Source organism: Rhincodon typus, chromosome 4 (genome assembly GCF_021869965.1).
Source record: "Rhincodon typus isolate 14 chromosome 4, sRhiTyp1.1, whole genome shotgun sequence".
NCBI lineage: Eukaryota > Metazoa > Chordata > Chondrichthyes > Orectolobiformes > Rhincodontidae > Rhincodon > Rhincodon typus.
In genome coordinates this window covers 32,353,497-32,377,801 of record NC_063335.1, presented here as the reverse complement: position 1 = coordinate 32,377,801, position 24,305 = coordinate 32,353,497, and the positions used below count along the sequence as shown (strand labels likewise).

Sequence of the window (24,305 nt, the reverse complement as noted above, 5' to 3'; positions counted from 1 at the left end):
GATACCAATTAAACTAATCAGGTACTGTTCAGGGATGAATCAGGAAATCCAACGGCTTACAAATATGTGTGTTGCAAGTCAAACACATCAAGCATAGAAATGGAGGGATCCACACGACGTTCCATCCACTCCTTGCACAAAAATAGCCACATAACTATTCACAGTGATGGGGAAGATTGCATCCTTGTGACCAATTACATCATTACTTCTCGAAATTGGTCATTGTTAGCAACATGTGTAGCATGATCGCCGTTGACATGAAGCGTGTTATTTTCAGTTTATTTGTATCCTGAACCAGATAGCGTCTGAAAATGGACTGGGGTAAACTGATAAATAATTTCATGTACCAAGTGGAGAGTGGAGACTTATATTGCAATGTCATCCCATTATCCACACTGAAATGGTCTAGCAGAATGTTAAAGAAAATACAGTTGTCACAGTCTAACCAGACCATAGAGCTACTCCCTCTTTATAGAGGGACGACTGGTGTTGGTTTAACCTGAGGGTTATCACACCTCAGACGAGGAGAGAGGTTGAGAAGGAGAGTTCTCCGTGGTTTGGTATGTACGAACAAATCAATGGTCACTAAGTGGCAAGCAACAAAGCAAGATTTAAGGTAACAGTTTAAGGTTTTTGTTTTAGATCTCCAGCATCTGGGTGCATTGCTTTTTGTCCTTTATATAAATGATTTGGATGTGAATGTAGCAGGAATGGTTAGTAAATTTGACACCAAAATTGGAGGTGTATTGGACAGCAAAGGAGGTTACCTCAGAGTACAATGGGACCTTGATCAGATGGGCTGATGGGCTTAGGAATGGCGGATGAAGTTTAATTTAGATAAATGTGAGGTGTTGCATTTTGGAAAGGCAAATCAGGGCAGGACTTATACACTTAATGCTAGGGCCCTATGGAGTGTTGCTGAACAAAGAGACCTAGGGGTGCAGGTGCATAGTTCCTTGAAAGTAGAATCATAGGTAGACAGCGTGGTCAAGAAAGCGTTTAGCACACTTGCCTTCATTGGTCATAACATTGAGTATAGGAGTGGGGAGGTCATGTTGCAGCTGTACAGCACATTGGTTCAGCCACTTTAGAATGATGCGTACAATTCTACTCACCCTTCTATGGGAAGGATGTTGTGAAACTTGAAAGGGTACAGAAAAGATTTGCAAGCATGTTGCCAGGGTTGGAGGGTTTGAGCTGTAGGGAGAGGCTGAATAGATGGGAGCTATTTTCCCTGGAGCATTGGAGACGAAGATGTGACCTTATAGAGGTTTATAAAATCATGAGGGGTGTGCATAGGGTGAATAGCCAAGGTCTTTTGCCTAGGGTAGGGGAGTCCAAAACTAGAGGGCATAGGCTTAAGATGGGAGGGGAAAGATTTAAAAGGAACCCAAGGGGCAATGTTTTCACACAGAGGGTGGTGTGTGTATGGAATGAGCTGCCAGAGGAAGTGGTGGAGGTGGGCACAATGACAACATTTAAAAGGCATCTGGATGGGTATATGAATAGAAAGGATTTAGAGGGATATGGACCAAATGCTGGTAAATGAGACTAGGTCACATTGGGATGTCTGGTCGACGCGGATGAGTTGCACCAAAGGGTCTGTTTCCGTGCTGTACAATTCAATGACTCTGTCTGCACTTCTTTGTTTATGTAAGATTTAAGGTAATCATTGTTACATCTTTTATTCAAAAAAATCATAATGAACAAGCCTAAAAGTATTGCTGAAATGTATTTTTGTGTCTCCACATGCAAGCGAGTATTCTTATTTTACTATTTATTTGGCCCATTTCTTCCTGTATCATTCATGGTCTGACTGAAAATGGAAAAATGTTTGGGGAGAAATTAAAAGTCACCATCCTACCAAAGTAACCTCCTTCTGTGTAGCCGGAATGATCACAGAGTGTATGTCTCTGTTAAATTTGCTGAGACAATTATGTTTTAGAAAATTGGTGATGCAAGATTCCTCTTAAATATTAATATTTGTCCACTTATACAGCTGTCAGCTGTAAGTGATTTTTTCACTCTGTTTGATCTATTGAATGTTATTGGATTAAATTAAATATCAGTTTAGTGTGGCCTATTAACAATGCTGTATGCTAAGGATATAGTAGATGATGGGGTTTCCCACACTACCCCTGAAGAGTTGTTGTCATTGCAGCCAATATTGAGTGCTGTACAGCCACTTAACACTCCTGTTAATCAGGAGGGAGGACTGTTCTGATTGGCTGGCACCTCCGGGATGGTACTGAGTCGAAAGGCTATGATTGGCGGAAGAGGACAGCATCCACATGGGCCAGACCTTGTTGGGGAGATGGCGTTTGACGTAGAACAAAGGCCAATGATCGAAGCACCCCGATAACCTTCCCTGCCAGGGTTAATGCAGGATTGCCTTAAGATTGAGGCCGGGCAAGAGACAGATATGAAGGTGTCATTAATGAGCCAATTAATGGATTCAATTGTCACAAGGTGGGGCCAGGCCAGCATAGACCCCACCTGCTTCACTGTTACATTAATGAGAGGTCGGAGTTGCCTGGGAACCAGGTGGGAAGGCCATCTGAGGAATTTTACGTCCTCCCACCACCTGTAAAGATGCCATTTAAGAAACTTCGAATTCTGTCCCATGAATGTGTGCACTTTTCCCAAACCATTCCTTTAATCTGAGTGCCATTTTACAACATTTAATGTGATGATGAGGCTACCTGCCTCACTAATTGAGTTTATGACATTCTCGGAATTGGTTACAGAGCACGGTGTATCTCATTGGTGAGGGTAAAGTGTAATGGAACGTCTCTATTAGAGTAATTTATGTGTAAATAACACAAACGATCCAGTGTAACATGTCTATGTCACCGGCTGCTAATTTTATGTCACATTGAGGTACTCAGGTACTCAAAATAGTTTGTCATTCAAAGTAGTTGCTCCTTCAGATTTATTTCAGTAGCCAATTAATTGCTGTGGGCGGGTGGCAAAGCAATGAGTTAATCAGACCATAAGATCATAAGATACAGGAATACGAGTAGGCCATTCAGCCCAGCGAGTCTGCCTCACCATTCAATGAGATCAATGGCTGGTCTGATAATCCTCAACTTTACTTTCCTGCCTTTTCCCCATAAGCTTTGGTTTCCTTAGTGAATAAAAACCTGTCTATCTCAGCCTTGAATGTACTGAATGACCCAGCTGTGACAGCCCTCTGTGCTAAAGAATTCCACAGATTCATTCCCCTCTAAGAAATTCCTCCTCATCTCTGCTTAAGCAGGTGAACCGTCATTCTGAGGTGATGTCCCCTGATCCTCGACTCTCTCACAAGCGGAAACAAACTCTCCACATCTAGCCTGTCAAGTCGCTTTAAAATCTTGTGTTTCAATAAGGTCATCTCTCATTCTCCTAAATTCCAATGAGTACAGACCCAACCTGCTCAACTTCATCTTTCCTTAGATAAGATATTTCAATGGTACACCAGGTTAGCCTCTGTTTCTAGAAAGAAGTAAGAATTTAAATTTATCTGGACTTCCTGGTATCCCAAAATACTCCTAGCCTGTGGTTACTGTTGGGAAATGCAACAATCAGATTACAAAGTAATGTTCCACAAACAGTGAAAAAAGAGTGATGTATGTTCAGGTTAACTGGTTAAATTCTGTTGATTAAGAGATAAATGTTGGCTCGATCAGTGAAGGCACCTTACTACTTTTCGCTTGGAGGTGCTCTTGGGTGTTAATATTCATGGGAGAGGCTTGAAGGATTGACGGTTTAATGTCACACCATCTTTGCACAGTACTCTCTCATTCTGGATCTGAAAACAATCTCCGAATGTATTCAAATCTCTGGAATGGGCCTTCCGTCTATGATTTAATAAAAGCAGTAGCACAAAGCTAATACCTGACAAGTTAATGACTGAAGTTAAAGTGCTGGAAGATTGCAAAATGAAATTTAAAAAGCAGAAAAAAAATCCCAATAGTTGCAGTCTATTGAATTTATTATCTATAGGTGGGAACATTGCTGAAATCCAACACAGGGTAGAATAAGTGAGATCATAGAAAATGTACACATTGAGGAGAGATCTTTTATTCACTCATGGGATGTGGGTGTCGGTGGCTGGGCTAGCATTTATTGCCCATCCCTAGTTGCCCTTGAGATGGTAGAGGTGAGCTGCTTTCTTGAACCACTGCAGTTCATGTGCTGTAGGCAGACCCACAATGCCCTTAGGGAGGGAATTCCAGGATTTTAACCCAGCAACAGTGAAGGAATGGTGATATATTTCCAAGTCAAGATGGTGAGTGGCTTGGAGGGGAACTTGGAGGGGATGGTGTTCCCATATATCTGCTGCCTTTGTCCTTCTGGATGGACGTGGTCATGAGTTTGGAAGGTGCTGTCTGAGGATCTTTGATGAATTTCTGCAGTGCATCTTGTAGATAGTACACACTGCTGCTACTGAACATGGAGAGAGGGTATGTTTGTGTGTGTGATGCCAATCGAGCAGGGGCTGCCTAGTTTTCTGAAAAGTGAGCCATATCCAATCTAATGGAGCTCTTCAACAGAACTGTAGATTGAGGGCATGCCATGAACTTGACCCCAGTTACCTATTGAAGTGAGTTATCGGGCATCCTCACAAGGATAACAGGATTCTAGGTGAATGTTTCTATTCATCGAAATTTTAGTTTCTCCTAAAAGTTTAGATTACCACCACCTTCCTGGCCTTGTAGTTTACCCCACAGGGCTTCCGGTGGTGTAATGTTGGCAGCATTAATGTTGATGTTGATCTTCATATATTTACATATGCTGGGAAATTCTGTGATAATTCTTCACCTTACAAATGCTTGTGGAAAATAGTATTAGGTTTGGTTGTTGTTTTTGAATATATGAAATGTCTTGGTTTTGTTTGTTCTCCTTGGCTTGAACTCCAACTTCAAAAGCCATTTCTGTTCTCTCTGTGGGCTAACGAATTACATTTTTCAAGTAATTTCTTGTAGTATCACTTTCCTTATTTTGTCCAAACCAGCTGCGGGGAGTCTCCAGCCAGATCTTCATTCTGTACTGACGCTCTCAACTAAAGTAAATGAGCATGAATCCTCCAGGCAACATCCCCACACCATCTACCTCCCCCACCCCCCCACCCTCCCTCTCTACCCCACTCTCCTGATTGGGTTGTGTCTATCGGCGTTAGACAAACACCCATAGGAGCTCAGTGACATAAGAATTCATGGACAGTGTCTCACACTAAAATACTATGAGGCAGTTCCCCAATGCTCAGGGCCACCTTCGCTTGTTATATGCTTCAAGAGGCAATTTAAATTCATATAAATCACATGAAGGAAGTCATAGAGTCATACAGCTCAGAAACAAACCCATTGGTCCAACCAGTTCATGCTGACCATAATCCCAAACTAAACTAGTCCCACCTGCCTGCGCTTGGCCCATATCCCTCCAAACATTTCCTATTCATGTACTTAACCAAATGTCTTTTAAACGTTGTGCCTGTACCTGCATTTACCACATCCTCTGGAAATTCATTTCCACACACAAACCACTCTCTGTGGAAAAAAAATTGCCCCATATGTATTTTTTAAACATTTCTCCTCTTATCTTGAAAATATGCCCCCTAATCTTGAAATTCCCCCACCTTAGGGAAAAGATAGCTATCATTAACAATATCTATACCCCTCATGATTTTATAAACCTCTACAAGGTCATCCCTCAACCTTTATGCTCCAATGAAGAAAGGCCCAGCCTATCCAGCCTTAACTTATAACTCAAACCCTCCATTCCTGGCAACAGCCTAGTAAATCTCTTCTGGATCTTCTCTATCCTTCGTATAACAGGGCGACCAGAACTGCACACAGTACTCCAGAAGAGGCCTCACTAACATACTGTACAACCTCAACTTGACATCCCAACTCCTATACTGAAAGGACTGAGCAATGAAGACAAGCATGCTAAACATCTTCTTAACCATCCTGCCTATATGTAATGCAAACTTCAATGAATTACGTATCTGAACCACTAGGTCTCTCTGTTCTACAACACTACCCAAGGCCTTACTTTTAATTTTTTAAATCTTTCCCTTGTTTGTTTTATCAGAATGCAATACCCCTTTTATGAGTTCTGGCCATAGGCGAACATTGTAAACGCGATCAAATAACTGAGGCTTTATGATGTTGGACACTTAACTGCAGGAACTTAGGACATGAAATGTCGATAGAATAACTTACACTGATGTGCATGCCTGAGAATAGTTCCAACAGTGTGGTTTGAGGATTGAGAACTGTATAAACAACAGAAAAAACTTTTCAGAATTAGACAGGTCACATTAAGCTTTCAGTGATGCTGAGTTCACTTTGTTTGACTCTTCTGTGATTTTACCTTACTAATTATTGGATTCCGAACTCTCACCTTTACAGGACAGCTTCCCCGCACGCTTTGGAGGCATCCACTTTGTGAACCAGCCCTGGTATATCCATGCTTTATACACCATTATAAAGCCATTCCTGAAAGACAAGACCAGGAAAAGGGTAATTAACATTTCAGTCAGATGGCAAACCTGATTCAGCATGGCAATTAACAATTCATTTGCAAGTATGTTTCAGAAAATAAAACTCTGCTTACTTGAATGGGAGTGGAAGGCAAAATTAAACATAAAGGAAGCTGCAAATGGTCAGTTCACACGTGTCTATGCATCCATTCTAAATGATGGTTGCAATCAGGGTAATGAGGGAAAGACTATATTTTAACCCTCTGAATGCTACATTAATTTTTGCATTGGTACATTGCAAACTGCTGCCTGATTCAGAGGAGATTTGGGTAAAAGCTTTTTCACTCAGTGGGTGATTGGAATCTGAAATACAGTGCCTGGAAAGGTAGTGGAGGCTGGAAACCTCACAACCTCTAAAAAAATTTCTAGATGAGCACTTGAAATATCACAACATTCAGGGATATGGGACAAATGACGGAAATTGGGATTAGCGCACTTTTAGTCGTCGTTGTGTTGGTGCAGACCCAATGGGCTGAAGGGCCTTTTCTGCATTGTATGAATCTATAACTCTATCTGTGAACTGTGCCATTGTTAGTATAGTGTATACAGTCACCAAGGTGCATATGAAAGAAACTGATAGTTAACTGCCATCCTGGATATAGGCAGTGCAATTATTGGGACAAGTTTTAAACTAACTCAAAGGTGAATATGTAAATTCAGAATGTCTCGTTTCATGAAATTGATTGACTTTCCAATCAATTGTAAAGATTTCTATGTTGCGTGTGTACTGTATATTAAGAAGAAGAAATGTTTTCATTTGTAAAATGGCATGATTTCAGGTACTTTTAATGCCTGTGTTAATAATTAGGTCTTTAATTTCAAAATATTTTCAGAGTGCCAATTGGGTCTTGACACTTACTTTGTCCTTGGGTTTTGGGTAATATTGGCAAGGAGATGGTTTAGAAGGGCGAGCTATTTGTCTGCCACGTAACAGCACGACACAGAGTACAGTGTGAGGCAGGTAGCCTCTGGACCTGCGTGACCCACGTGGTTTTTACATTGATTCATCGCAGGATGTTGGAGAGATCCTGGAGGTTGTAGCCTGTGATTGTACCTCACTCCCAGGGAATCGGTGCAGTCTGCTTTGAGCTGCTGGCAGCAAACTTGTTTCTCTCTTTGACTACCCCAATCCTGCTTTCCTGAGAAAGCTGTGGTGTGGCCTCCTCCTTGATTTTCTACAGTCCCTCTGAAGATGGAGATCTCGTAATGGTTTTAGGTTGGGAATTCCAGAATACCACCTCTCTATTGACAAAGGAAGAGCAAAATCTGCATAAGTCAGGATGATGTATGATGTGCAAATAATGATCTTTCCACATCACCGCTACTCATTTATTTTAGTGATAAAGGCTTGAGGGCTGGTTGGTGTTGAGGTCACAAACTGTGTTACTGCTTTCCGTAGTTAGTATATACTGCAGACGTGTGTGCCACTTGTAGGGGGAGTGTATCTGAACCCCATGTCACTCAAATAACCCACTCTGTCCTGATGGAATTCACCTTCTGAAGTGTTCTTGGGATTGTGACCAGCTAAGTGAATGGTCAGTTCTGTTGTTTTCCTGATTTGAGCTTTGGTAATGGTGAAGAGGTTTTGAGGACTCAGAGGTAAGCTACAGAGCACCTTGCCTTTTTCCTGTAGCCCCAAGATACATTTATAACACAGATCTAGTTATATTTAGCCCAAAGGCTATTCCCACAGTAGCTTGATGGCTGGCACTGCTGTCTCACAGTGCCAGGGGCTCAGGATCAATTCCAGCCTCAGGCAACTATCTGTGTGGAGTTTGCACATTCTCCATGTGTCTGTGTGAGTTTCCTCTGGGTGCTCCAGTTTCCTCCCACAGTCCTAAGATGTGCAGGTTGGGTATATTGGCCATTTCTAAATTGCCCTAAAGTATCCAGCAACATGCAGGCTTGGTGGATCAGTCATATGAAATGGGGGGGTGAGGAGTCCTGGCTCAATGGCCTATATGACCTCTATCTGCACTGTAGGGATTCTACAATATTGATGCTGTGGTCCTCAGTTAAAGTGTTGCTATTTAAAGTTAAGCCTCAAAATTTCTTTTGTTTGCATTGGTCATTACAAGGCTCTTGCCAGCCGAATCCAGTATTGACCAGCACTGATTACTTCATGACCAGAGGGATTGTGAATGGAGCTGAACTCTATGGAATGGTTGGTCACCAAGCTCTAATTCTCCTGGATCGAAAGCCAGTGATGAATCAGCCAATGATTGTTAGGTGGAGGACAATTCCCTGAGGGGAGTTGTAGCACAGTGGTACTATCCCGCACTCTGGACCAGAAGGCCTGGGTTCAAGGCCCACTTATCCTTGACATCTGATGTAAATTCCCTGAACAGATTGGTTTAAAAATAAAACAAATTCCCTGAGGATGCCCTTTAAGCTTGCCTTGGGCTGTAATGTCTGACAAAAATGATCATCCTTAATTGGACAGTACGGCCTGTGATAGCCCTGGAGCAATTCTTCCTGTCTCCAGTTAATTCACTGGTGTTATTGCAGCCTGCCACTCCTTCAGTAGGTAAGAGAGAAAATATTCAGGTGGTTACAGTATACAATATGTTTCAGCAGCATGTACAAGAAATATCAATGGAAACCCTCCTCAAAACCTGCCAATGACCACTTCTACTGTTCATCAAAAAATAAGGTATCACCTCTGAGATATTCTAAATTCTAAATAATTATTATTGATTGAAAAATGTCTTGACAAATCATGCTTAATTCATCCATATAACTGCATCACCAATCAGACTAACAATGCTCACATATTGCAGTGTAAATCAGATTCTGATTCTATGCTTTAATGTGGAGTCAGTCTGTGCCCTTTATCTGGGTTTGTAGCACCTCTTCCAAATATGTGAAGTGAAAACACTTTTCAACAGTGCCACAGTTATGGTGTGACCTAGCTTAAAATTGTTAGTTTAAAACTTGTGTTTTGTGTTGAATTGGCTGTGTCTTTTGCAAAGCTACTGAAGTAAAAGCAGAGTTATGGTAAATTTCTGAGCCACAATACTTACATTTTCATCAAAAAAGCAAAACATTGCTTATTAATGTTGTAAATCTGATTGGAAAGAGCATTTGCGGGAAATACTCAGCAGATCGGATAGAATTTATACATAGATCGCTCTAAGATTTTACAAGATTGCATATGTCACCATCAAAAAATATCTAAAGGCAGGGAAACGCAATCTGTCACCCAGATTTATGAGCTAACAAAGCTATTACTGTAAAATAAAAGCAAAGAACTGCAGATGATAGAGATGTGAAAGAAAAGCAGAAAGTGCTAGAAAAACCCAGCAAATCTGGTCATGTCTGTAGAGAAACAGAGTTAATGTTTGAGTCCAGTAACCTTTTGTCAGTTCTGAATAGTTTTCTCTGCACAGATGCTGCCAGACCTGCTGAGTTTCACCAGCAATTTCTGTATTTGTGAAAGCAATTACTGTATTTATTTTGAGCCACCAGGTGTCACCATTGTGCCTGATGACAATGTGTGATTGACAACTACTGAAATTAATTGTTCATTAAATTGGTTGTATGAATTAGGATTTTGATGAATTCATGTTAGCTCTTAATCCCTGGATTTAACGTTTAGATGAGTGAAAATGTTGAAACTGTAGCCAACCAACCATCAACAATAAATGCCGTTGGCCAGAAAAGTGAACCCAATAATAGACTGTATTTATGTTGACTATGTGTGATAGTGTGTCTTCATCAGTTCTGCCTGTGAACTGTCTAATAGTTTCATCTCTAGCAAGGTAGTGCAGCTAAGCCTGCACTGTTACCTTTTCATACTAAACTTCTTTTGAACTGTTAAACTCTTCATTTTCAGAATTAAAGAATTGTAACAGCTCAGAAGGAAAGTATTTAGCACATGGTATCTGTGACAGCTCACCTAGTGCCATTCTCTTGCCTTCTTCTCATAATCCTGCACATTGCTCCCTTGCAATCATCTCATTACATTTTGAATACCTCAACTGAACCTGCCTCTACCACACTCTCAGGCAACGTATTCCAGACCCGAGTCACCTACTGCATGGAACCGTTACTCCTTATCTCATTTTTATGTCTTTTCCTAATTACTTTAAATGCCTTCTTGTTCTCAGTCCTTTCACGAGTGGGAACACTTTCTCCCTATTTTCTCTGACCACACCTCTTGTGATTTTGAATACTTCAGTAAGATCTCCTCTTAGTCTCCCCTTCTCCAAGGAGAACAGTCCCACCTTCTCCAAAACTGTCATTACAGCAGAAATTCCTCATCCCTGAAGCCATTCTCTTCTGCATTCTTTCCAATGTCTTCACATGTCCTTGACATGTGGTGCCCATGGGCTCAATACTCTAGCTGAGGCTGAGCTAGTCTCTTATTTAAATTCACAATAATGCCCTGTTAACAAACTGAGCATTGCTAATAAAAAGGAAAAAGATCATAATTTAAATAATTAGTCAGTGTTTTGGAAATGATTAGGGAAAGTAACTACAGTCATGTTAGATTATTATTTTTATTCTGAAATATATTGCAGTCTTCAGAAAGTGACATCCATTTATTATCACTTGTAAACATCTGTAAATTAAACTTCAATTGTAAGCCAATTTTAGGCAGTTCTTTCTGAAAGTTCACTGCAATTCTTGCACTAGAAATGAAACTGGTCATCGCTCGTGCTATAACTTTTGCAATGCCCTGACTTCTTTTTCCAATGAAAGCATTGCTTAAAAGTCTAAAAGGTTTTTCAGGTGATTAACATAAGTCACTTAAGTGCTACATTGCATTGATATGTAGATGAATAAAAGGATAGAACCAGATGTCAGCATGTGGAACGGAGGAAGAGGCTGGACTGTCTCCATGGGTAATTGAACAAAGATGGTATAGTGATTGGAACCAGGTGGATATTATTGACTATGAGATCCCTGATTGGGATTGTTAATCTGGGGCAGTTAGGGAGCCCTGGCTGACAGATATAAACAGGAGATTCAGGGACTGACTCTGAGCTGGTTGATCACAGCCAGTGTGCTGTGCATATGCAAATAAAAGGTGACTTGGTGAAGGGATACCAGCCTTTGTGCAGTTATTTCAGATGGGCTAATTGGATTTGTCCCCTTGTAATTGGTTTTCAATTTTGTGATAAATATTGTGCATTTGAGAATTGCAATATTTTAAATCAAACATTTTAATGCCAGTGGCAGGTTAAATATTCCCTCTGCTTTGAGCCATTCCCATTCTGAACATCAATTTTGGCTGAGTGTCTGAAAAGTTATTAAGAAGCTGAATTTGTCTTGTAAAGGGTTTCACAGCCAGCATGATGATATCATAAACCCATAGAGAACTGAAGCCACATATTACAGATTACATTGCTAAACCACTGTTTTATTATTTTACCTCAGCACCAGTGACTTGTACATATCTATATTTTTTTCAAACAAAACTATTTGTGCATTCTATAAAGGTTGATTATGTGGTAACACCGTGCGGAGTTGGAGGAACACAGCAGGTCTGGCAGCATTAGAGGAGCAGGAAAGTTGACGTTTCGGGTCGGAACCCTTCTTCAGAAATGGGCTGCAGAAATGCCTCCAGATCCACACTGTGTTATCTCTGACTCCAGCATCTGCAGTTCTTACTATCTCTAAGATTGAATATGTAGTGTTTTGTGATCTTAATTGAAGTAAAGTATCATTAAATGGACAGTTTAGTTTTTCTATCATAGATAAAATTCAGTCTAACACTATTGATTTGCATTGATTGCATATGTGATTGTGTTTTACATAATCTTTTATTTTGTTTTCAGATCTTTCTCCATGGTAACAATTTAAACAATTTGCATCAGCTGATCCATCCAGAATACCTGCCATCTGAGTTTGGGGGCACGCTGCCCCCCTATGACATGGGGACTTGGGCTCGAACATTGCTTGGTCCAGAGTATAATGATGACACTGAATATCCTTACAATTACTACAGTTCAATGCTGGATAATCATGATAGCGATTGTTCTCCCAAGCACATGAAGAGGTTTGTGCAGTCTAATTATTCTACTGGATTCCCACTGCAGCTTTCAAAATCTGCTCATATTTCTGTTGTCTTGTAATGCATTTTATAATAATGTCAAATTAAAATCACCCGTTAGGTTAGTAGGCAGATGGACCATGCCTTGTGGTGCTGAGGCAGACAGAGCCAGTCTGTATGCACAGGTCTGATCTCAGCTAGGCTCATCTGTATGGCCTGAGCATCCATTGACCAGAAAGAGGCAAATCATCAGCTGAGCATTTCCTGCTGGAGGGTGAATAAGTATGGGTGGGATATGCCTAAAAGCCTGTAGTTAAATCACCCCTCGACATTTGTCTGAGGCTAAAACCTTAAACATGGTCACTTAGAAATTTGCCAGAAGCTAGCCCACTTCCCTGACCTGTGTCCCAGTGTAGTCTAACCTCTGTCAGGAGAGAACATGAAAATACAATCAATTAATAAGGAATTTGAAATGAGCCCTGGAATTCAGGATTTATTAAATTAAATCAGTTTTGTTGTATTCAACAGTACTAATTTCCAAAGTGACTGTGAAATCATGATCTGAATCTGTGTTAGTAATACCAGCTGCAATTAACTTGAGAGCCTGGGTGTTTCATGCAGTCTTAGATCCTGAATCAGTTTGGCATCATGTACAAGGCAAACTCACCTGTAATTCTTAGGGAGTAACTTTGACTTCACTTTCATACCAAGTCCAAATTTGTCTGTTATTGTGGAACTATTCCTTATCTCTGTTGGGGGTCTTGCTATGCCATTGACTGAGATCAGAAAATGAGTCTGGAAAATGTTGACAGGGTTGGGTTTGCCTGACATTCAATGAGCTAACATCTGAGGCAGTGGTACACTGTGTCACTGCACTGGCCTTTATGTTTCATTGTCATGAATTGCAAGGAGGTAGATCCATTTCATTATCCTATCATCAATTACATCACTATACTCAATTTAGTCTGCATTTTGTGACTGGATGATGAACGCTCTTTAAGGGATAATTTTTCACCACTGTGTTCCAAAACTTTCAGCCTATTGATCACTGCATACAAGTCATCAAAAATAATGTTTTATTTTAAATCACATGGGCAACTCACACCAGGTTTCTCCATGGTGCTCATCACCAAGGGTATCTCTGATGGAAGAACTACTGATCATCTATATCACTGCCACTTTCCTGCATACCCTTTGATGTCATGATCCATGTATCAAACAATTTCTGTTTTGAACATGTTCAATAACTGATCTTTCCCTGTGACCCTCTGGGTTAGAGACTCAAAATGGTTCACCATCCTCTGAGTGAAGAAATTTCTTCTCATCTCAGTTTTAAATATCTGGTCTCTCACATGGAGGCTTGACCATGATCCAACATGTTAGATTTCAGAAGAAGAAAGATGTCATACACAATTGTGCTGTTAAATTATTCAGCCAGTTTATTCAAATTCTATCAGGGAACTTATGTTCTGAAGGCAGACTGCACAGGAATTTGAACATTAGATTTGGTATGAGTTACTGTGAGGCCACCTGGAAAGAGAAATGTCTGGCATCTGTTCGACTAGCTTTTGTTGATATAGTTACCAGATGACTTCATTATGAATGCTTGCCTGAACTCCAAAGATCGATTAAGTACTTAGCTAAGCAGGCAATGTTGACAAAGGAGAGCTGAAGCTTTATTTTATTGATATCTTTTCAACCTTTTACTAAGTTATTTTAACAATAGTGTTTTTCAATTTCAATATTTTTTAAACAAAGATTAAGAGGTGTGAAATGGCTAATAGTTTTTGTCATTGACACCATAAATAGCTATGGGTGATTGGTACTTCTCTGAAGTTATTAGCTGAGCGGCTTTTTCATGCTGATTGTCAAATTCTTTTTACTTATCGTCAGTTTCATGAACATTTCAAAAACTTACCACAATTAGCAATGATTCATTGATTCTGCACATTGTGCATACTTGGGAGAATGACACGTGGACATTAGGGAAAGGGAATGGGGAATACAAGGAGTATGAGAGGGCATGGGAGATACCAGGAACATCGAGGGACCATGGGGATATGAGAGCTTGGAGGGGATTTGGGAGCAATGGGACATGGGAAATGTACATGGGAAGAATGCGATACGTGGAAGAGGCTTGGGAAATAGGGGAAGTATGGAAAGGGAATAGTAGATAAGGGCAGAATGACAGTTTTGAGGAACATGAAGGGGCAAGGGGCGGTAGGTGAGGGCTAGATTGTGATTGACAGCAAACAAGCAAAAATATAACAAATACGGATCCCACGACTTTCTCAACAATTCTCCAGATGTATTAATTAATTGAATGGATGTCCCAGTAAATTGTTGTTGGTTTTGCAGGCTGCAGCCTCACCATCCAGCTGCCTCCATTGTACCCGGAGGAGCTGGGCCCAAATCTATCCCGGCCATGCCTCGCCCAGAGGTCTTCTACATGGAGGCAGGTTGGTGGAGGTGGGAACTTTCCTGACACAGCCTCCCAGCATCCTCATGGAAATTCAGCTCTTATTTTCATCACACATTTGAGCATATTTTAAGAAAGGTTTCAGCTTGCAGGCTATATTGATATTTTTTTCTGAAACATGAAAATGAAGACTTTACTTCAATGTTACTAATACTATCGTTAGCTATGTTACAGATGTAATAGCAGTTTCTAACTGAAATAACTCCACAGAGGCTGGTATCCCATCACCAAATGGCCCTTTATTTACACATAAACAGTCCTTGACTTTACTACTGCTTTATTCAGAGTCAGCTACCAGAGTCCAGTTTCTCTGACGTTCCCCTTTTTATCTGTCAGCCAGGGCTCCCTGATTGGACTAGATTAACAGCCCCAATCTGGGAACTCATATCCTGAGGTCCACCTGGCTGACCTTGTTACAATCACTAGACTAACATTAGCATTACTGGATCACTGCGCAGTTCATTTAATAGGAGAGAGGTACCAATCACGTTATTTAAACTGGGATCTTCCTCACTGGAGTTGGTTCACATGATTAGCTGCAAAGATGATACGTTGGCGTGTGTTTCTCAGTGCATTGTTTTCCTTCTTTGCATGTGGCAATTTTTCCACTTGTGTTTGTCCCACGTAAATGAGGTGCCCTCCCACAGACTTCACAATGACAGTACCAGGGAGTTACCTGAGGAGCTTCTCTCTGATATGTCACAGAGAAGTGTCAATGGACTGGGGAAAGGCAAAAACTATTCACTTTTTTTTTAGATTACAGATCACTGCCTTTGATGACCGCAGTGGGTGATATTTTAGAGGTTCTCATTAAGAATTAGATCATGGAGCAGATGGATTGAAATACAGTTTTGAAGAATGGCAAGTACTGATTCATGAAGGAGAGTTCTTGTCAATCTAAGTTAGTTACTTTCTTTGAAGGTATAACAAAAGAGCTTGTCAAGTCAATGAATATGTTGAAGTTGGATTTCAGTGTGGTCTTTGATCCAGTTCCTCCTGGAATTGATCCATAATCAATATGCGATTGTGTGGCTGTTAGAGGTAATTATACAGAGATTGTCTTCAACCCAGGCAAATGTTACACTTAGATTCCCGCTGAGGTCTGTTTGTGGACTGCTTTTGTTCAGTGATCTCCAGATTAATGTGGAGTGAGGACTCACAATCTCATTAGCTAAACTTGCAGGCGATACAAAGTTGATGAAGGTGGTGGACTCCAAAACTCAAAGAGGATAAGAGCTACAAGAGGATTTGGGTATCTCTGGAAATTGCTTACGTGGGTAATTAGGTGGCAAATGAAATTTAATGTAAATAAAAATCAAAGTGCGTTTGATGGGGCCAAAAAAAATCTCCCGAAAGAGTCTGTTGTTTAAATGTATAAAATATACACAGGAAATGATTGAGATTTGGAGGTCGTGGTTGACTATAATTGGAGGCACCACAACAAAGCTGGATGGAATGAAATCAGTAAATCAGCCATTACAGCCTGTTATTAGCTCTATAGTGAGCTAATCTGCCATTTCCTACATAATTCGTACAAGGATCTGTGGAACACTGAGCACAGATGGGGCTACTGAAGTACAAAACAGATTATTGGAAAGACTAAAAGGCAATAGAAAAGAATAGCAGGAATGATTGAGAAGATGGATGGATTGCAATCTGAAAAGCAGCTGGTTCTCATTGGAAAAGAAAAGAGGAAGAGGTAGCATAACCATTAATTTTAAAATTCTAAAGGAGAACATGCAAGATAGGTTTTGAGAAGCAGTTTCGACTTGTCTAGGGAAGACAAGGTGTTGCTGGCTGGGCCAGCACTTATGGCACATCCCTAATTGCCCCTTGAGCTCAGTATATTACTAGGGTCATTTCAGATAGCAATCAAGAGTCAACCACATTGATGTGGGTTTGGAATTACGTAAAGGCCAGATCAGGTAAGGACAGACAGACAGACAGATTTCCTTCCCTAAACAATGTTAGTGAATTAAGTGTCTTTTTTAAAACTTCATTTTATATGGTTGCCATTGGCTGTATTTAATTCCAGATTTTAATTGAATTCAGATGTTACACCTACCCTGGTGGGAGGTAGTCAGTGTCCCAGAGCATTAATCTGGATCTCTGAGTTACAAGCCCACTGGCAGTACCACTTTGACACCACCTCTGCAAGATCCATCGACCATCATTGTTGTACTATGGGATGGAAGGTGAACTAGCCTTGATGGATCTTGGTGGTTGAAGGCCTATCAAAACTTCTCTTCTGTGGTGATACTTTGCTTGTGTATATAACTCCATTGTCTGAGCATAGCAACTACAATTTGTATTTATATGTCACCCTTTAACACAGTGTAATGTCCCAAGGCACTTTACAGGAACATTATCAAACAAACTTGTCACATAAGATAGTACCTGGTTCTGCACCTTAAGTGCTATAAGGTGCAGGGTAATGGGGCCATGTGCAGGAAGGTGGGATAAGAAATGGCATCTGTCCAAGATGGATGATTGACTGCTTTCTATGCTTTATCATTTCCGTGGTTCTGGCTGAAAACCTGGCTAAAGAGGTAGACTTTAAGGAGTGTCTTAAAGGAGCAAAGTGGAGAAACAATTGCAGAATTTAGGAACCTAGTATTTGAAGGCACATCCACCCAGTGGAGTGATTAGAATCAGCGATTATGGTGAAGTCTGAATTGGTGGAAAATGGATATCCCCAAAGATTGTGGAGCTGGAGGAGATTCCAGAGATGGGGAAGGGTGATGCTGTCGAAGGCCTTGAAGCCAAGGAAGAGAATTTTAATGTGAAGGTGTTGCTGAAGCAGCAGCAAGTGTAGATTAGCAAGGCTGAAGGTGATGGATGCATGGGGTCTAACGGAATATTTGGATATCATATGACATTGAGGAGAAGATGCATGTTTGATTAGCAATCCTATTTAATGTAGACAGCTGTAGAAACATCTTCTGGGTCGAGATAATCCTGATGAGTCACTTTGCTGAGTGAAAATTATTGCAGGCTACATCTTGACACTTGCAACATAATCTTGGCGATTACATGGTAAATACTGTGAACAACAGATGGGATTCTACTGTGCCTTTGTTTGCACTGACAAAGGCTTTGACACAGGAAATAGAGAGGCCTTGTGAAAAGTCTTAACTAAACTTGGATATCTCGATCAAGCTGTAAACCTGATACTACAGTTTCACAAATGGAGTGACTGCCAGAGTCACTGACTGTGTGGTGAATACACTGACCCTTTTGATTTTGAAATGATATGAAGCAGGGATGTATCATGGCCCTTGTGCTCTTCAATGCTGCAGTATTGATGGATAATCCATCTAGTTCTGAACAGATAGCAATCTCTTCAGCCTGAAATGACACAAGCCCTCAACTAATGTATTAGATGTTATGAAATGGGAATTGCTGTTTGCCCTCATGTCTCACTGAATATGACCTTCACAGAATCATGGAGTGCTTTTCATAACCCAGAAGAAAACACCAGTTGTGAATTAACTTGTTTTGTTTAACACAGAATAATGCTCCAGTATGACCAGTACATTCATAACACCATAACGCCAAAAGGTACGGGAGCACAATTAGGCCATGTGGCCCATCGAGTCTGCTTCACCATTCAGTCGTGGCTGATATGTTTCTCCGTCCCATTCTCCTGCCTTCTCCCTGTAACCCTTGATCCCCCTTACTAATCAAGAGCCTATCTATCTCTGTCTTAAACATACGCAATGACTTGGCCTCCACAGCCCTCTACAGCAATGAGCTCCACAGATTAGCAACCCCCTGCTGAAGAAATTCTTCCTTATCTCAGTTCTACAGGGTTGTCCCTTCAGTCTGAGGCTGTTCCTTCGGGTCCTAGTCTATCCTACTAGTGGACACATCTTCTCCACGTCCACTCTATCCAGACCTCTCAGTATTCTGTAAGTTTCATTCAGATTCCCCCTCATCCTTCTAAATTCCCTCGAGTACAGACACAGAATCCTCAACCATTCCTCAAATGAAAAGTCCTTCATTCCTGGGATCATTCTTCTCAACCTCCTCTGGATCCCCTTCAAGCCAGCACATCCTTCTTTAGATAAGGACCCAAAACTGCTTACAGTATTCCAAATGTGGTCTGACCAGAACCTTTTACAGCCTCAGCAATACATCCTGCACTTGTATTCTAGGCCTTTTGAAATGAATGCTAACAATGCATTTGATTTCCTAACTGCAAACTGAATCTGTATGTTAACCTTAAGAGAATCCTGAACCAGGATTCATAAGCCCTTCTACGCTTCAAACTTCTGGAGCCATTCCCCATTTAGAAAATAGTCTATGCCTCTATTCTTCCCACCAATGTGCATAACCTCACACTTGCCCCCATCTGCCACTTTGCCCAATCTCCTAGCCTGTCTAAGTCCTTCTGCAGCCTCCCCACTTCCTCAACATATTAACCGGTTACACCACCGACATTTGAGTCGTCGAAAACTTACCAACAATGCCCTCAGTCCCTTCGTCCAGATTGTTAATGTATAACGTGAACTTTTGTGGTCTCAACGTGGATCCTTGTGGTCACTGCCTAGTCACTGGCTGCCATCATGAAAAAGACACCTTTACCCCCAGTCTCTTCCTCCTGCCAGTCAGCCCGTTCTCTATCTATGCCAGTACTTTGGCCCTAACACCTTTGGCTGTTATCTTATTTTGCAGCCTGCTGTGTGGTATCTTGTCAAAGGCCTTTTGGAAATCCCAACAGATCACATTCATGGGCTCTCCTTTGTATAATTTGCTTGTTACATCCTCAAGAGGGACATAGGGGTTCAGGTACATAATTCTTTGAAGTTTGCGTCACATATAGACAGGCACTTAAGAAGGCATTTAACACGCTTGCCTTCATTGCTCAGTCCTTTGAGTATAGGAATTGGGAAGTCATGTTGTGGTTGTACAGGACATTGGTGAGGCCTCTTCTGGAATACTGTGTCCAGTTCTGATCCTCAGTTATAGGAAGGATATTATGAAGCTGGAGAAAGTTCAGAAGAGATTTACCAGGATGTTGCTGGGTGTGGAAGGTTTAAGTTACAAAGAAAGAATCGATAGGCTAGGACTTTCTTACTGGAGCTCCTGTAGAGAGGTGACTTTATAGAGGTTTATAAAATCATGAGGGGTATAACTAGGGTTAATGGTGTGTGTCTTTTCCCTAAGATGGGGGAATTTTAAGACTAGAGGTCATTAGTTTTTAAGGTGAGAGGAGAGCGATTTAAAAAAGACATGAGGGGGAAATTTTTTACACAGAGGATGGTTTACATGTGGAAAGAACTTCCTGAGGAAGTGGTGGATGCGGACACAGTTACAAAATTTAAAAGACACTTAGGTAAGTATGTGAGTAGGAAAGGTTTGAAGAGATATGGGCCAGGAGCAGGCAGGTGTGACTGGTTTAGTTTGGGATTATGTTCGGCATGGATTGGTTGGACTGAAGAGTCTGTTTCCGTGCTGTATGACTCTATGACTCTATGAGAATACTAACAGATTTGTCAGGTATGACCTCCCCTTGATGAAGCTGTGGTGACTGAGCCCTATTTTACCATGCACTTCCATGAACTCCCCACTCTCATCCTTAATAATGGACTCCAAAATCTTACCATTGACCAAGGTCAAGCTAACCGGCCAATAGTTTCCTGTCTTCTATCTCCCTCCCTTCTTAAATGTGGGTGGTTACATTAACTATTTTCCAGTTCTCTGGGACCCTCCCTGACTCCAGTGATTCCTGAAAGATCACCACCAATGCCTTCATAATCTCCTCAGCGATCTCCTTCAGAACTCTGAGGTGTAGTCCATCTGGTCTGGGTGATTTACCCACCTTTAGACCTTTCAGCTTCCCCAACACCTTCTCCTCAGTGATAGCCACTACACTCACCTCTGCCCCTATCTCTCTCAAAGTTCTGGTATATTACTGGTATCTTTCACTGTGAAAACTGATGCAAAGTACCTACTCAGTTCCTCTGCCATTTCTTTTTTTCCCATTACGACTTCTCTAGCCTCGTTTTCCATCAGTCCAATGTCTGCTCTTGCTTCTCTCTTACCTTTTATATATCTAAAAAACTCTTGCAATCTTCTTTTATATTACTAGCTTGCTTACTCTCATATATCATCTTCTCCCCTTTTATTGATTTTTTTTAGTTATCCTCTACTGGTTTTTAAAGACTTTCCAATCCTCTGGCTTCCCACTAATCTCACCACATTGTATGCATTTTCCTTTGCTTTTATGTTGTCCCCGATTTCGCTTGTCAGCCGTGATTGCCTCATCCTCCCCTTATAATGCTTCTTCTACCTTGAGATGAATTTCTGCTGAGCATCCCGAATCACCCTCATTAAACCCCTGATGTTGCTGCTTCACCATCTTCCTGGCTCCAAGGTTCAAGTATTCCTTGAAATGGGATCTCAGAAAATGTGGCACATCTACCATGGACCAGGAGAAGAAAGAACTACTTTCAGGAGTGATCTCAGGCCCTGGCATTGTTTCCTTCAAATAGCAAGGGGTAGAGGCAGCTAATGATTAAAGTCAAGCTAGGAAGACTGGACAGTCCCAACAGAGTCAGACAGTTGACCCTTCCCACAGTGGGAAGCAAGGCGGATCTATAGTTAAGCTCCACAGCCAGGCTAGATGACAGCAAACGATGAAAACCTGCATTATTTCAGAACAAAGGGAACCCAAGGAGATCTTGAGAGGCTATACAGAGATTTTCCATATTTAGCAGGTGGAGCAAAGTGTCCTCTTCAAAAGCACTGGGTAGTCTTCCATAAGCAATATTGTGTATCCATACCAACAGCATGCACATAAACATATTATATTTTAACGGAGGAAAGGTAGAGTAGGTGCTTGCCGTGAACATTTATAAACTGAGCTCTTCAGATGATTTCACCAAATGGCAGTGAGTCGATGGGGGGAAGATGGAGACAAGGTTAGATCCATGTTCCAAAGACAATGAGGGAGGGATCGGAAGAACGGCTAATATTGAAGATGCCCTGACTATGATTGGATGGGCAAAAGCATTCGAAGGATAATCTTGTAGTCATCTATCAGAAGCTGCAAAAAAAAAGGAGCACAGTGGGAGGGACGTATTGTATCATTCACATCATCATGACAGTAGTTTCAGCATTTTGTCAGATACAGAAATAATGAATGGAAAGATTCAGACTTGAAGATGAGCTCGGATTTGATGTTCAGATCCTTTGACCTCTGTTTTATTGGCACAAGGGCCCAGTTCAATGCCTGGTTGTTAAGGCTTGTACCCCTCAGATTTCACCCACTCTTCATTCACCCTCATATCTCCCATGCCCTGCACCCAAACTTGGTCTGGTCTTATGCCAGTGCTAGCTGCCAGGCAGGCCACCCTACCACCATCAGGACCAGGGGGACTGGGCACTTTGAGACTCTTCTCAGCTCTGGCTCAATGGTCTTGGATCGTGACTCATCTGCCAGCATGCAGTAGACAAGTCCCTCAGTGACCCTCCATCCCTGGATGAAATTTGTTGAACCAAAGCTCAAACCCAAACTGAGGCTGCAGGCCTGGGTGGGCGTCGCGCTGAGGTGTATGAGCTCGAGGGCACAACTCAGTGCCAAGCCTGTCCTTGGTTTTATGGTAAACCTGGCATCAAGTGAGAGTCCCAAAAGATTGAAACAATCTTGAAGAAGGGAAATGTGGTGGAAAGTGACGACCACCAAAGTACGGTTCTCCTGACCACCTCTACTGGACTGCTCCTGGTGACACTACTCCTGCTACATCCCAGTGTGACTCTGAGCATCTCCAAAATGACAGCTTTGATCATTACCATTCAGAAGATCCAAAAGAAATGCTCTGAGCAAAACCAAGCTTTCTATAAGGGCTTCATTGGACCAACTAAGAAAGCTTTGGACTCAGTCAATCTGGAGAGTCTTTGGAAGATCCTAGGCTGTGTCAGCTGTCCATGAAAAAACACTGAAGTTGTGAACCTTCTCCAGGATTAAATAATGTCCACAGTTCTCTATAATAGATGGGAGTCTGATGGCTTTCGTTACTTCACCCGTGCTTTCTCCTTCGTCATCCTAGTAGGGTCAGGGCTCCCTCCATGCACGATCCAAGTTGAATACAGATTCAGTGGGAAACTTTGCAACCTCAAACTTGAAAGCAAGGACCAATGTGTGACACATGTGTAACAGTATGTAAATGCTGGTGTAATCTGAGTTGGTAGTTGTAATGTAATAGTTAAATGAAATATGTAAATAGACTGGTTTACTTCATCAGCGATATAAAGCTGATGATAGCCAAGACACTGGGAGATGGTTCTATATGGAAGCCTGGAGCATTATCGTGTAATTAGAGGTAATGTTTACATACAGCATTGCCTCATGATTTCTCTATCAATACCAATCCCAAATATGACTAGATTTTAATTATGGACAGGGAGCACAGAGTGCTTTACATGGCAAAGTACTGATTTATCATTCCTGGGAGGGCCTAGCCTGCCTTTGGAACAGGGGTGACCCATATATGGTGACAGAGGGGTTGGGAAAATTTGATGTAAGGCATAATGTGGGAAAAAGGTAAGGATTTTGGTCAACTGATCTGTGGGGCAACTTTCTCAGTTTTGGCATGGATCTGCTTAAAGTCACTGATGAGGACATGGCAGGCCCAGTGTGGCAGGATTTGTTTGTGTGAATTCAGGTGCCGAGGTTGATGTCAGGTGGTCCATCCAGTTTTATTACGTTTCAGAGTCTCTGTAGTCATTTAGTACAGTTGAGAGTCTCGTTCCACCATTTCCTAAGGCATTTAAGGGTCAGCCACATTGTTATGAATGTTGAATGTAGGCCAGACTGGGTAAGGTCAGCAGAGATCCTTCTCTAAAAGACTTTAGTGAACGAGATGGGTATTTAATGACAATCAGATAGGTCCATCATTACCATCACTGGGCCAAGCTTTGTATTCCAGATTTATTCATTAAGGAAAATGATGTGATTGTATTTGAACTCACCCACTCTGCTATTGTGCCTCCAAATATTAGCAGAATATAGTCAAACAACTATTTCATTCAATTATACTGCTTTTCTTTAATGCGTTTGTTCACAACATTTAATTTAATTTGAAATATAGCATATGTAATGATTTCAAAACAAACTACCAAATTTATCAAAGGGTGGAGCTGGATGAACACAGCAGGCCAGGCAGCATCAGAGGAGCAGGAAAGCTGACATTTTGGTTCGGAACCCTTCTTCAGAAATGGGGAAGGGAGCTCAGAAATAAGTCAGGCCAAGGAGGTGGGGATGAGAGGGAGGGTTGGTCATGGGATGAGGCCGG

General features: G+C 41.4%; 1 protein-coding gene across 1 annotated transcript in view; it reads left to right on the top strand.

Annotated features, from left to right (window-relative positions):
* The window catches only part of LOC109932115 (clavesin-1-like), an 88,500-nt gene that overhangs the window by 36,230 nt on the left and 27,965 nt on the right, over nt 1-24,305 (top strand). Inside the window, exons 4-5 of the mRNA XM_048595902.1 lie at nt 6,399-6,509; nt 12,313-12,533. Of these exons, the coding sequence (XP_048451859.1) occupies nt 6,399-6,509; nt 12,313-12,533 (332 nt within the window). The remainder of the gene's footprint in view (nt 1-6,398; nt 6,510-12,312; nt 12,534-24,305) is intronic.